General features: G+C 37.0%; 1 protein-coding gene and 1 long non-coding RNA gene across 3 annotated transcripts; both read right to left on the minus strand.

Moving 5' to 3' along the window:
* Positions 1–1,152: 1,152 nt before the first annotated feature.
* On the minus strand, positions 1,153–10,011 carry LOC106621764 (STING ER exit protein). 2 transcript variants are annotated; one of them, XM_014240741.3, is made up of 4 exons: positions 9,767–10,011; positions 9,562–9,698; positions 3,056–3,316; positions 1,153–2,991 (listed from the first exon to the last, which is right to left on the minus strand). In XM_014240741.3, exons 1-4 carry the CDS (start codon positions 9,885–9,887, stop codon positions 2,839–2,841), a joined length of 672 nt encoding a protein of 223 aa, XP_014096216.1. In that variant the 5' UTR covers positions 9,888–10,011; the 3' UTR covers positions 1,153–2,838. The 2 variants fall into 2 exon arrangements, with proteins under 2 accessions (XP_014096216.1, XP_014096215.1); XM_014240740.3 differs by having other exon boundaries at positions 9,562–9,710; positions 9,767–10,008.
* A 1,794-nt stretch (positions 10,012–11,805) lies between these two features.
* On the minus strand, positions 11,806–13,157 carry LOC138856251 (uncharacterized). The gene is made up of 2 exons (XR_011395382.1): positions 12,392–13,157; positions 11,806–12,333 (listed from the first exon to the last, which is right to left on the minus strand). It is a non-coding gene; the product is annotated as an uncharacterized lncRNA (long non-coding RNA).
* Between the last annotated feature and the right edge of the window lie 992 nt (positions 13,158–14,149).

The raw sequence follows: 14,149 nt of genomic DNA on the forward strand, positions 1-14,149 counted from the left end.
CTCCTGAGCCTAGCAGATCATCAGCATGGCTTGCGTAAAGTGCACAGCACCACCACAGCACTTAGCGTCAGATAGTTCATGGCCTGAACCAGAAGCCACCCTGCGAGAGGACGATCCTCGTAGCGTTGGACTTGTCAAAAGCTTTTGACACAGTCAATCACACAACGCTACTTGAGGACCTAGAACAATCAACGACTATGAACTACCTAAGCGGTCGGCATTCATCCGTACTGTTTCGAGGTCAAAATTCCAAACTTAGGAAAATTAAACAGTGGGTTCCGCAGGGCGGTGTCCTCTCCCCTCTACTGTTTAATTTTTATATTTCGAAACTCCCCCAGCCACCAGCGGGAATTTCAGTGACCTCGTACGCTGATGACTGTACGATATTGACGTCGGGAAATGGAATCGATGGCATGTGTTCAAAAGTAAACAGCTACCTCTCCGATCTTTCTCGCTTCCTCTCTGCAAGGAGCCTAACACTCTCTCCCACTAAATCCACAGCGACCATCTTCACAAATTGGACGAAGGAGTACAGACTGGACCTGAATATTTCAGTCGATGGCACAAAAATTCCGGCAGTAAATAATCCTAAAATTTTAGGCGTTACATTAGACAGTATGTGCTCCTTCACTCCTCACACGACCGCGATAACTGCCAAAGTACAGAGCCGCAACAAAATCCTCAAGTCGCTTGCCGGCAGCTCTTGGAAAAAGACAAAGAAACGTTGTTGGCAACATACAAGGCAATCGGCCGGCCGGTCCTAAATTACGCAGCCCCAATATGGTCGCCTGGATTCAGTGACACGCAGAAAAAGAAGCTACAGACCTGTCAGAACACTGCACCCCGAACTATCACGGGATGCCTCTTGATGTCTCCAATCGAACACCTACATAGTGAGGCCGTATGCTTCCGGTTAAGGAACACAACGAACTCCTCTCCAAGCAGTTTCTACTGGGGTGTTTTCGTAGAAGGGCCTCCCGTTAGATGACCTCGACGACAACGAATCTGGAACTTATCACCCAAACGGGGACTAGGTAACCGTTACAACAACAACAACAGAAGGTAAGTTGTTTAATTATGCGCCACCTTGCTTAGCACTCACCTTTTTTACTTTATATTAAATTTTTTACCTTAAGTTCACTAACGAATTGGTTTTTTATGTTTTTTAAATAATTTCACAACTTTATTTCGCAAAGAATTAAATTCATTAACAAATTGTGCTTTTTTTATGTTTTTTAAATAACTTCACAATTTTATTTCGCAAAGAGTTTTAAATATTTAACAGGTCGCGTTGGGTTGGTGTGGAATGTGTGTGGGATGATGTGTTGAAATTCGTTACTCATTTAACCATAAGGAAATGACGGCTTTCAGCGTTGGAGAGGGGAAATTTACTATAACGGCCTTTGGATTATGTAATGCTCCTGCTACCTTTGAGAGACTTATGGACCAAGTATTAAAAGGATTGCACTGAAAGGCATGTTTGGTTTACTTCGACGATATCATCGTGTTGGATAAAAGCTTCGATGAACACCTTAAGAACTTGGAAGAGGTTTTTCTTTTCAAAAAGAAAGTTCATAAGTTCCTTTATGGCAAGCGATTTTGGGGGAGAACCGATCATGCAGCATTTAAATGGCTTCTGCAATTCAGAAACGCAGAAGGACAGTTGGCACGGTGGATTGAGAGACTTAAAAATCACGACTCCTTATAGAACATCCCAAAGGCAGTAGTGATCGAAATGCAGATGCGATTTCCGCCGCCACAATGGGAAAGAAAAAGTGGGCAAAGTACCCGAGCTCTGAGGATTGTTGCGAAAGTAAGAATGCTCTTAACGAACTGCAAAACTGTCCAAGTGGAGGATACATGGCCATCACTAAAACTTTGTAGAAATTAAAACAAAGATTTTATTGAATTGGTTGTCGTTAATCAGTTACGAAGTGGATCGCCAATTGCTGCTAAAGGCCCGAGGTCCAGGAGTCACGGTCAGATAAAGTACAATTTGGGTGCGCATTCTGATGTGCCAGATTGGTATTCGGAAACTCCGTACATCTGCACTACATTCGCAGTCCGATGGTATGGTAGAACGATTCAATCGAACTTTGGAAGAACATTTGAGGAAAGTTGTGGACAAGTATCAGAAAGATTGGGATACCCATATATCCTTGTTCCTAATGGCTTATCGGTTTGCTATACATGAAACAACATGGCAGACTCTAGAAAGGGTAATTTCTGGTAATGATCTTTGACTACCGATTGATTTGAAATTTGGAATTAACGTCATGGGAGGAAGCAATGCTAAGGAAGTCAACAGCATCCTAGAAGACATTATGAGCGATAAAATGAAAGCAAAAATGATAAGCAATGAACTCTGAGGGTTTTATTGAAGAAGATTAGGTTTTTTTATGTAACCCACAACGAAAGAAGGGGCTACACTCTTGAGTTCAATCACTGGATTGTTAAATAAAAGTCCCAATTCAATGGCTATGAGAGATTAAGTTAGATCACTTCGATGACAACCAAGCGGAGATTAGATAACAATTAGTGTCATGTATAACTTTTATATGAATTACATAAAAATTTGTTTTTATATATTCCTTAAGAAATATCTGACTGGAATTATTATATTTATGCAAAGTGAGAGGTAAATAGCCTCTTTTCAAAGCGAGGTATTAGTTAAGTTTGTGTGTACTGTGGAAAGCAGTTCCCAAAAATTTAAAAAATACGGAAAGTCGAGAAGAGGGTTCTCATGTACATACTATGTTTATGAGCACATGATAAAAACATATTTTGGGTCTTTCCGTAGAAAGATTGAAACAACTTCTAATTTTTTTTCAAAATAATTTACATATCTAGCAGTGTTCCTCTTGCTTTCTTTACAACTTGTGCTTCGTCCGTCTTATTACGTAACGCTAAGTCTGTCAACTTTCCACCCTTTCGCTGCAGTTGCTTCTCTATAATTTTTGCATTATTTGCGTAACTATCTGCAATTTCACGCTATATAAAAAGAAAATAACATATGTTTAAAAATAATAATAAAAAAATTAAGCAATTTCCTTACAGCTTCAATTTCATCCTCTTCTTCGTCAATGGTTGATACGGTAACTGAACTGAATTTCCCCATGTGCTTTGTATGGCGGGTTACCATAATTTTTTCGCTAGTACCAAATCCAACACCCTCAACACATGAATCGGCTGTCATTACTTCTTCTGACTCAAGAAAATTTTCCGTTTTCTTGCGAACTAACGAGCCTCGAATAATAAATGTAACATCAGATGCTGGATCGTGGCGATAGTATAAAGGCAGACTGCAATGTTTACACTAAAGAATTGTTTATAAGGAGGAATAATTTAATTCTATTATTTTCTTATAAAGAGCTTTGTCGAAGGCGTAAATATATATAATAATAATTAACAAGTAAGGAATCGCTAAGATCTGGTATATCTGAACATTTTTTACACTCAGAATTTCCAAAGATCAAAGGCGGGGAAATACTTCCAGGTGTTGGCAAAACTTTATATTAAAAATCAAACAGAGAATCAAAAATCAGTATATTAGCAATATGACGTTTAGACTAATTTCATTCATATTCAGCACTAAACCATATTATTTTTAAGAAAATGTGTCCACTAAATTCATAAAAATATCACACACATTGACCGACTTTAATTTTTTAAAATCAGGTTTCCAACTAAAATGGATAGAAATCGCTATATCGCGTACAATGGGGCTAGCTAGATGATCTGGACTGATTGACTTAATGTTTGGGAGAAGATGTTTTCACGCAGGTGAAAATAATTCACAGTGAACGACATATTGGACATAAAGTCAGTTAAACTAACGAAACATTACACGTAGGTTAATACGATTATACGAATATAATACGATTTCCCACCAGTTATGGCACTTTATAGGTTTTCGTTTAACTAATTTTTATGGGTGTTCCAAAAGTCTGATTCCTCTTATCTTATGGGGCCAAGTAACATGTGTAGCAAGTTTCATTAGGATATCTCAATTTTTATCAAGTAATCGCTATCACGGACAGTCACCCAGATTTCAACTCGTATCGTCAATCTGATCATTTACCAACAAAGGCATTGGTATTATTAAATTATTATTATTTAAGTCTTATTTTTTATTTGAGGAATTAAAATCTTATACCCCTATAAAGGTTTGTAACTCCAATCAGTTGAATTGAAGTTAAAGCAATTCAACTTCAGATGAAACAAATTATATTTTGCTATTACGAACTTCAACTATTTTCAATCGAAGTTATATATATTATATATACAGATATATTCAATGATAAAAGTGCGCAAAGTGTGTTAAAAATAGTGCGATAACATTCATCAGTTTTACAATTTTTGGATTTTAAATACAAATATCTGGAAAACTTTTAGTCTGAGGCGGGTATATGCGTATATTTTTTTTTAATTTGGAGAACATCTCCTATCCATCAGATCTCGGCACAAAAGAATTCGGAATTTCGCATTCGAATGTAACAGTTTGTATGAAAACTTATATTTTGTACGCCTGGGCTATAGTATAGCATCCCCCAAATTTATTAATAATAAGTCAAATTTAAGGAAGCTTTAATTACGATTTAAAACTATTTTTGCATTATTTATGATTAAATTAAATAGAAACTATTAAATTTTAGAATAACGTCCCCCGAATTCGGGTTTAAAATGGGTATGTATGGATAGATGAAGTTTTCCAGATTTAGTTGCCGCTGACTTATGATGTTTGAGATATTTTGCATTTAAAGTTCAAAAATTCAACTATTTAGAGTGCGTGTTTCTTCGATTTATAATGATTTTACACATGTTTTTATTTTGTACTAAATAGCTAACTTTAATTCAATATGTAACTTTTGGTTCATTCTTTTTATTCTAACAAATAATCAGTGTTACCTTATCTACACATTTTACAAAGAAACAAAAAATGCATATAGAAAACAGATAATTCCCTAATAGCAGGGAGTAAATAACACGTTATTGGTTTTTCGCGGAGAGTTCCTTTCGGCATTGGCGGCCTTTGGCCGCGTTTAAAAAAAACCCGTCCGGTCCAACACCGGTGTGTCTTCAATTCACTCGCGTAGAACTGCTTTTTGTGTTGATTGTTGTTATTGTAACGGTTACCTACCCGCTTGGGTGATAAGTTATAGTTTGGTTGTCGTCGAGGTCATCTAACGGGAGGCCCAGGAAACGAGCTGTTTCGACGGGGTCGGACCATAGAATAGAAAAATGGGTGTTAGATGAGTTGGGTTTGTTGGGCATTCAAGGAGATGGTTAGTATCATGCGGAGACTCATTGCACGCAGGACATATTCTTGGAATGTCTATTCTGGATAAGTAGGAGTTTAACCTCCTACAATATCCAGAACGAAGTTGCGCAAGTGTCACTCTGGTTTCGCGAGGAAACTCGAACTCTACGTCTGCTATGGGTGGTGGTTTGACTCCTAGTACGCCATTCACTGAGAGGGAGTCGATGAGTGAATGGCGGTCAGTGCGTGTCTACAGTTCGTTCCGTCCGAAGTCCGGTCGTCGTGCTGTTTGATGTCGTCGACGTAATCAAGGAAGGACCTCTTGATGTTCCTAGGAGGCGGTTCCGCTTCAAGCAGACGACTGCAGGGGTGATTTCTACGAAAACATCCTAGCAGAAACTGCTTGAAGAGGATCTCGTTATGTTCCTTAACCAGAAGCATACGGGCCTCACTATGCAGGTGTTCTATTGGGGACATCAAGAGGCATCCCGTGATAGACCGGAGTGTATTGTTTTGACAAGTCTGAAGCTTCTTCGTCTGCGTTGCACTTCATCCAGGCGACCATATTGGTGAAGCATAGGTTAGGACCGGCCTGCCGATTGCCTTGTATGTTGTCAGCAACGTTTCATTGCCCTTTTCCAAGAGCTGCCGGCAAGCAATTTGAGGATTTTGTTGCGGCTCTGTACTTTGGCAGTTATCGCGGTCGTGTGGGGAGTGAAGGAGCACATACTGTCTAATGTAACGCCTAAAATTTTAGGGTTGTTGACTGTCGGAATTTTTGTGCCATCGACTGAAATATAGGGACCCAGATGGGTTGCCCGACGTCAATATCGTGCAGTCATCAGCGTACGAGGTCACGGAAATTCTTGTTGGTGGTTGGGAGAGTTTCGATGTAGAAATTAAACAGTAGTGGGGAGAGGACACCACCCTGCGGAACCCCCTGTTTAATTTTTCTAAGTTTGGAGTTTTGACCTCGAAACAGTACGGATGAATGCCGACCTCAGGGAGTTCATAGTCCTCTACTTCAGCTCTGAAGGGAGCGTGGATTGTTCTAGGTCCTCAAGTAGCGTTGTGTGATTGACTGTGCCAAAAGCTTTTGACAAGTTCAACGCTACGAGGATCGTCCTCCCGCAGGGTGGCTTCTGGTTTAGGTCATTAACTATCTGGGCGTTTATGACCCTAAGTGCTGTGCACTTTTCGGAAGCCATGCTGATGGTCTGCTAGATTCAGGAGGTGAGTGAATGTCGGGAGTAGCAAGGTCTAAAGTGTCTTCCCTACTGGGGAAAGGAGAGTTATATCGGACGATAAGACTCCCTTTGTTGGCGGGTTTCCCAGGCTTCGTTTGGCCTTGTCGGTTGTTGTTGTAGCAGCAGAATTCCGACCTTGTCGGAAGAAGTGTGCAATGTAAACTGCCGGCTAAAATAGCTCGCGCACTTCTTCGGATTAGAGGAGGCATGGCCATCGAATTGATTTTCAACCCGGTCGTCATATCTCCCAGTCCAAAGCTTACTCACAAAGGTGGAGAGATTGCAGGACTTCAGGTGCTCTATCCATTTTGTCCGCTAATGTTGATTTACCATTTGCCGAATCTCCAAATTGAGATCCCTTATTTGGGGATCACAGAGATCGGTATGGCGTAAGGTATCGCGCTCCTTTGCTAATAAAGCTGCTTCGGCTGGTAAATTAGGACGGAGTTCCGGCGGTATGAAGCGAGCAGCAGCGATCACCTTGTGGAAATGAAGCTCGCCAACGATGACATCCGTTGGAATGGGTAGTACGTTGAAGGTGCTCTTAGTAAATTCTGTGATGCCGACCCAGTTAGCTTTGTTAAAGTTAGAAAAGGTGCGGTTGTCCACAGAAATTAAGTCGGGAGGTTTCTCGATCGATATAATTATGGGCAGATGGTCTGATGCCAGAGTTAGCATATGTCGCCAGGTTATGCTATTTGTCAGACCACTGCTAGCGATAGTAATATCTGGCGAGCTATTACAGGTGCCCATAATTCTGGTGGGGCCTTCGTCATTCATTGTGCAGAACCTCAAATCGTCAATCTGTTCCGCCAGCTCCATCCCCCTATCGCTTGACAGGCAGGAGTGCCAAAGATCGCTTAGCACCAAACGGTTTTCACCACGAAGTAGCGCACCTATGTTCGGGTTCAAGGGTAGATGTCACCATCTCCCTACGGTCGATGTCACCACCGATTAGACGATATTGCACTGTGTTGTGCAGTATGAAGGCTAGGTCTCGACTATTATCTCGCACGCGATCCCTACGCAAAACGTTGAAACCTGCATAAGTCAGAAGATCTGAGCGGTTATTTAACTTGGTTTCTTGGACCGCAGCTATCGATACGCGTTCCCGGCTCATACATACAACTATTTCCTCGATCTTACTCTGGAGTCCGTTGAAGTTAAATTGTAGAATTCGCGTCGCGGGTGTACCGTTGTGATCCTAGGGGTGAGGGAGGTACGTGTAGGTTGTTTTTGCTGTAATATCCGCATGGGCGGTTGTCGCACTGTGGTATTGTTTGGCGCCCCCACTATATGGGATTGCGAGGACAGACTTCTACAGCACGGGGCAACATACGACGCACTCCACTCACGTGTGGTGCGCAGGTCGGAACACGACAGAAAGTGACACAAGCCAGTACAAGAATTGCACTTGAATGATGTGACGTTCAGGCGAATTGCCGTCTGACGCACTGAACAGACTGTGTGAGGAACCAGGAGTTGCTGAGTAGTTCGCGCACGAGGATTGAAGCGGGATGAAGGTGTCGGAGTTTGGTCAGACTGGGAGTCATGCTGCCTGTGTGAGCTCCTTAGGGCCGTGGAGGTCCTATCTTGGTCACTCGACTGGAGTGGCGGCGCAGTGCGCGAACATGGTGACATGGATACGGAGCAACCCTGCTGCTAGGCGTTGCTCTAATGACCACAAACTTAAACTAACACTTACCGATCCAAACAGGGTTAGACCGGCGAAATAACAGCCATTGGCCGGATAAAATCCAAGTCAATTCCGGTAACGTAGAATCGGCTGTTGTGGGAATTGCGGCTGTGTGACTGTTGTGTTGGTGGTCTTCGGCCGCGCTGAAAAAAAAAATAACCCTGGTCGGTCCAACAGCAGGGTGTCCTTATTTCTTTCGCGTAGAACTTATTTTTGCTTAAAAAAAATAACCCTGGTCGACTTATTAAAAAAAGAAAGGAAAGTTTCAAATTTTCAAAGATTTTGCATTACTCATCACACGATTTTTTTTTAATCGTTTGCAAAATATGGTAGCACTTATTTTTGGTTTGCATGCAACGATTTTGATATTGTATGAATAAATAGGTTTGAACGAAAGTTAAATATTAAAATATAGTTAGATTTGCATTATTTAATACAAAATTCTCTATACGCCAACACCAGTTGCTCTCCGAATTCGGGGGATGGGCACGATTTCGATTAATATGGCGGCGCGATCTGATGGTATGAACGGATAAAGTGGTTCTCAGGATTAAGAAATGTATGCACATATACCCGCCTCAGACTTCTAGTTTTTGAGATATTTGTATTTAAAGTTCAAAAATTGTAGAAGTAGTGCACGCTATTCACTATATTTAACACACTTTGCACATCTTTTTCAATTAATTTAATTATTGTGCGTTTTTTAAGAAAATAAATGTACTTTAAAAATGCCTTGGCGGTTCCGATCCTTCCAGTTGAAATAGTTGGTCACATCTCTCAATTGTGGCAAATGTATACTTTGAATACGCAAACATAAAACGCATACGCATATACAATTCCTTGACACAAGAGAGATAAGTAATATATTATTTCACGTCAAACTCCTTTTAGCACCAGGTGTAAATAGTTCTTTCGCATGGAACTCCTTTCGCATCGGCTTTGGTATACCATCCTACGATTTTAGGGTTAAAAGGAGAATCCATCTTATCAATTTTCAACTTAAAATGCAAATATCTCGAAAACTAAATTTTTTATATATATTCTTTAACTGGAGAATCTCCTCTATCCAACCATACCCCTCTTAACCCTGAAATCGTGGGATGGTATACTAAAGTTTCGCCAAAGACGTACTTTATATAGTTAAAATTTTCAACTTTCAACGTATATCCCTCGAAAACTAAAAATTTCCTGCGGTTATATCTATATATATTCTTGATCTGGAGTACTTCCTCTATCCACTCATATCCATTTTATCCCCTAAAGACTGGGACGGTATTCTAAAGTTTTCCCTTATCTTTGACTGTGAGTATGCTATACTAAAGTTGTAACTTTAACCCTAGTTGAAATCTTATACGTACATTTAAGCGAAATTGCTGTTCATATCCTTTTTCCCGTCTAATATATAGTGACTGTCCTTCTTGAAATGCTGTCTTATGAGCATGCTTTTTACCATCAATAACACGAGCTCCATCCGCAGGTCGCAGTGGTAAGACATCTATGGTACAATCTATGTATAAATTAAAATACTGAAAAAACTGTAACTGCACATTTAACTATACTAACCGAGAATTAAGGTCAGTTTCCCACAAAGGCAGTAGTATATATTTAATGGCTTTTCTTCATTATATTCTTCCTGATCTTTAGAATCAGAGCATACAATACTACGCGAAACAACTTTAGGCATTCTGAAACATTTAAATATTCATTTAGTTTCCGTAGATTTGGCAACAAAAATTCACAAAAACCGTGTTGCCCTTTATAGCATGGTATAAGCCATTGTATAAATCTACAAGTAACTAATCCTAAGATTTTCACTAATACACACGCAGAAATGTCCCACTTGGTACGGGTTGCCTCGAAAACTCTACTACTAAAATCACATTTGGTACGGGTTGGCTGCTTATATTCTACTGCTAAAACGCCCAAATGCCACAAATCTGCTTGTATTGAAATATTATTTAATGTTTCCAATTTTATCAAAAATATTACTGTGATCGGTAACGCGCCTATCTTGCAATCTCAGAGGTGGTGAGGAAAGGCAATAAATATATAAAACCCATTTGTTTCGATAATATTCTTGAAAGTTTTCATTATTATTTCCATTACGAATATATATTCATCAACAAATTGTTAAACTACATCCTTATATTTAAAACTCTGTGTCAAAAAAAGACATATTCAATCAGGTGATCACAGCTGTTTCACACACATAGGAAAACAGCTGATTCTTTGGTTACTTTTTAACATATACAATGTTTAAGTCGTTGTAGGCTTATACAATGGTATAAGGGAGTAGCGAAAGACCCATTCACAGCAGTTTCGCTACCTCTGAGGCGTACGTTCACAATAAAACCAACATGGCGGCCATGGTGAGTTAGGGTGGCGAGGGGTTAAAACGGGTTGCGTATAATTGAAAACGCCTTAATAATTCTTTATAAATATTTTAAATTTTGGTTATAGGATGATGTTTAATGCTAACAATATATGATATTATACCATGTTGATATAGGTAAATATGCGGCATATTTTTAAGCATTTTAATTAACTTATTAATGAACAAACTGAAAATTCAATCTTACTACGAGTGGAAGGAAAGAAATAACTATTGGAACAGATTTCATATTATAAGTAATAATAATTTATATAATCAAAAAAGCAAAACTTGATAAAGTAAAATTTCTCATTGTACTTATATCAAAAAAATAATTACTGTGCTGAAGTTTTCTCTAATTTAAGTAAAGATTTATTTAATCAAAAGTTATTTACGTTTTATAATTTCATTTATTAATATTTAATTATATCTGTTCAGCATTTAGCGGTGGATATATGTACAATATTTTATTACTGTTACGCAATGCTCAATAGCAATACTGGCAACACATTTGTGTAATAAAGTAATAATAATTTATATAATCAAAAAAGCAAAACTTGATAAAGTAAAATTTCTCATTGTACTTATATCAAAAAAATAGTTACTGTGCTGAAGTTTTCTCTAATTTAAGTAAAGATTTATTTAATCAAAAGTTATTTACGTTTTATAATTTCATTTATTAATATTTAATTATATCTGTTCAGCATTTAGCGGTGGATATATGTACAATATTTTATTACTGTTACGCAATGCTCAATAGCAATACTGGCAACACATTTGAATTTATTAACAACTTTTTGTAAAACGGACGGACTTGTTTTTTGTTTTTGATAATTGTTTTAATATAATTATTTTATGTTTTTTTTTATAGAAATATTTCCTAACAACTTATTTTGGATCAACAGGTTAGTATTATTTTCTATAATTTGAATTAAAAGAATTTTCTCAGGGTTTTTATTAGATCTCCACAGTTGGTAATGCATGCACGTAAAATGTATTTATATAAGTATTATTGTAAAATGAATTTTTTTAATGTTTTTTTTTTAATTTATTTATTATATATAATTTTGTTATTTAGTTTTAATGTATATGGGTGAAAATAGGCCTCCTGGGGAACCGAACACCAAAAAAAATCGGTAACGCGCCTATTTGCATACCTCATGGTGGTGTGGAAAATGCGATATAGATATAAGGAATGGTATAAAAATCTAACGAAATAAAATATATAATATTTGGCATAGAAAAAATCCTGTTTTTATTTAAACAAAGTATTCATATTATCAGGTAAGATTTTTAAATTGTTTAAATGAATGCAAAGAGATGTTGCAAATGACGAAATTTCTCATTATTCAAACTTTTGTTGGTGGTGAGCACTATAATAGTGGCCACATATTAGCTTAGAAAACAATTAGATGCACACTAAAACATTTACTTTGATAAAAGCAATTTGATTGTAGGAGTATGGTAATTTACATATACGCAATTTTGTATCATTAACAACGTAATGTTTGTTTCTTTACATCGAAACATAATTTTTGCAATTTCACTTTCCAAATCGTTGTCATACATAAATCAGTTTCCAAATTGTATCTTATGTACGCAATCTAACGCATCAGGGCGTCTTTTAATAATATTATATATGATGTAAATTTCATCCCAAAGACACCGAAACTTTTTATAACATCCTTCTAAAACGATATACCGATCATGCACATTATAGGCGGGTTAAGATAGGTTTATTATTTTCTACAGGTTTCCTCTGGAAATAAATTATTTTTGTTATTATTTATTATTACTTTATATGCACTAAAACACACCGCTTATTGATAAAAATTCTTGTGTGAGCAGTTTTATCAGGAGCATTATTATAAATTCATTATTTATTTACGAAGATTGTTTTGCAAATTTATAAACATTGCCCTTAGTTTCGTTGAATAAGCATTTTCTGCATCCAGTTATTTGACATGGTTGTTTAATTGCACCTTCCATATTTCTGTGGTGAATATTTATTAAGTTACCACAGTTAAAAAAAGGCATAACTATATATCGTAATTATTCTAGAATTGCCAATAATAGCCGCTCTTTTAAGAACATATATTAAAATAAACTGATTTTATTTTGAAAACATATTAAAGTTTTACATATAACCAATATTTTTTGGAGAACTTTTTTATAAATTAAAAGAAAATAGCAAGATGCAACCATTTTCCGGTTAAAAGTCGGCCATCTTGGCTGTCAATACAAAGTCATCCCCTAGGCGGACTTGACATTTCTTCATGAACTCCTCTCAGCTGTAGTTATGTTTAGATCGATCATCTGATTCTTTCTCTACTCCCTTTTACGATGCTTTGTAGTAAGGTCATTCTGCATGCGTCAATCTAAGTTCTGTTAACAATTTGCAAATATCATTGTATAAATCTACAAGTAACCAATCCTAAGATTTTCACTAATACAAACGCAAAAATGTCCCACTTGGTACGGGTTGCCTACTTATATTCTACTACTAAAGTCACACGTGGTACGGGTTGCCAACCAATATTCTACTACTAAAACGTCCATATGACACAAATCTGCTATAGTGTGTTGCCGTGTTAAGTTTTAAAATTTATAACTTTAAGAATATTTTTATTATATATTCAAAAAATTTTCGGTTGCTTTAATTCGAAAAAGATTCAATTTACATAGTATTATTAAAATTATTTTTTATTGTATTGAAATATTATTGAATGTTTCCAATTTTATCAAAAATATTATTGTGATCGGTAACGCTCCTATCTTGTAAACTCAGAGGTGGTGAGGAAAAGGTCTTGAAGGGTTTCATTGTTATTTCCTTAACGAATATATGTTCATAAACAAATTGTTAAACTACATTCCTTTATTTAAAACTCCGTGTCAAAAAAAGGCATATTTGATCAGGTGATCACAGCTGTTTCACACACATAGGAAAACAGCTGATTCTTTGGTTACTTGAAGGCTTATATAATGGTAAATATACGAACTCAAAGTAAAATCTTTAAGAAACTCACATACCAATTTACACACATTACATTATTTTGATTAAATTACAATATCGATTTCCGATAAAATTGCTGCAAATTACGACTGCGTATGTTCACGACATTCTTTTTGTCGCCGAAACCGTTTTTACGAGGGGCGAAGAAGTAAGACGAAAGGACCATACCGCTCTGTGTTCTTCTTTGTAAGTAGCAGCTTACACACAGACTCTTTTGTAACCCAAACCGGTTTTTTGTTGGCGTGGGGACGACGAGGAAAACCGAAAGGACCGTGCCATTCGTGTTTCAAATTCTTTTAGTGGTTGCAAGAGCGCTCGGTTTCAAATGAATATATACCATTTCTTCTGAAATTTGAATTCAGTTATATATTTTATTCATGTAATATGCAAGTATGTATGCATAGAATAATAGAATTATTTTGAAAAATTTTAAATAAGGAGGAAATTAAGATACTCAAAAATATTCAATTTAAATTTTTAATAGCATATAGAGGTGTTGTAATAATATACGAGTTTTCATAAAAGAATTCTAATAAAAATGGTAACTTTACATTTTTATATT

Source organism: Bactrocera oleae, chromosome 3 (genome assembly GCF_042242935.1).
Source record: "Bactrocera oleae isolate idBacOlea1 chromosome 3, idBacOlea1, whole genome shotgun sequence".
Taxonomy (NCBI): Eukaryota; Metazoa; Arthropoda; class Insecta; order Diptera; family Tephritidae; genus Bactrocera; species Bactrocera oleae.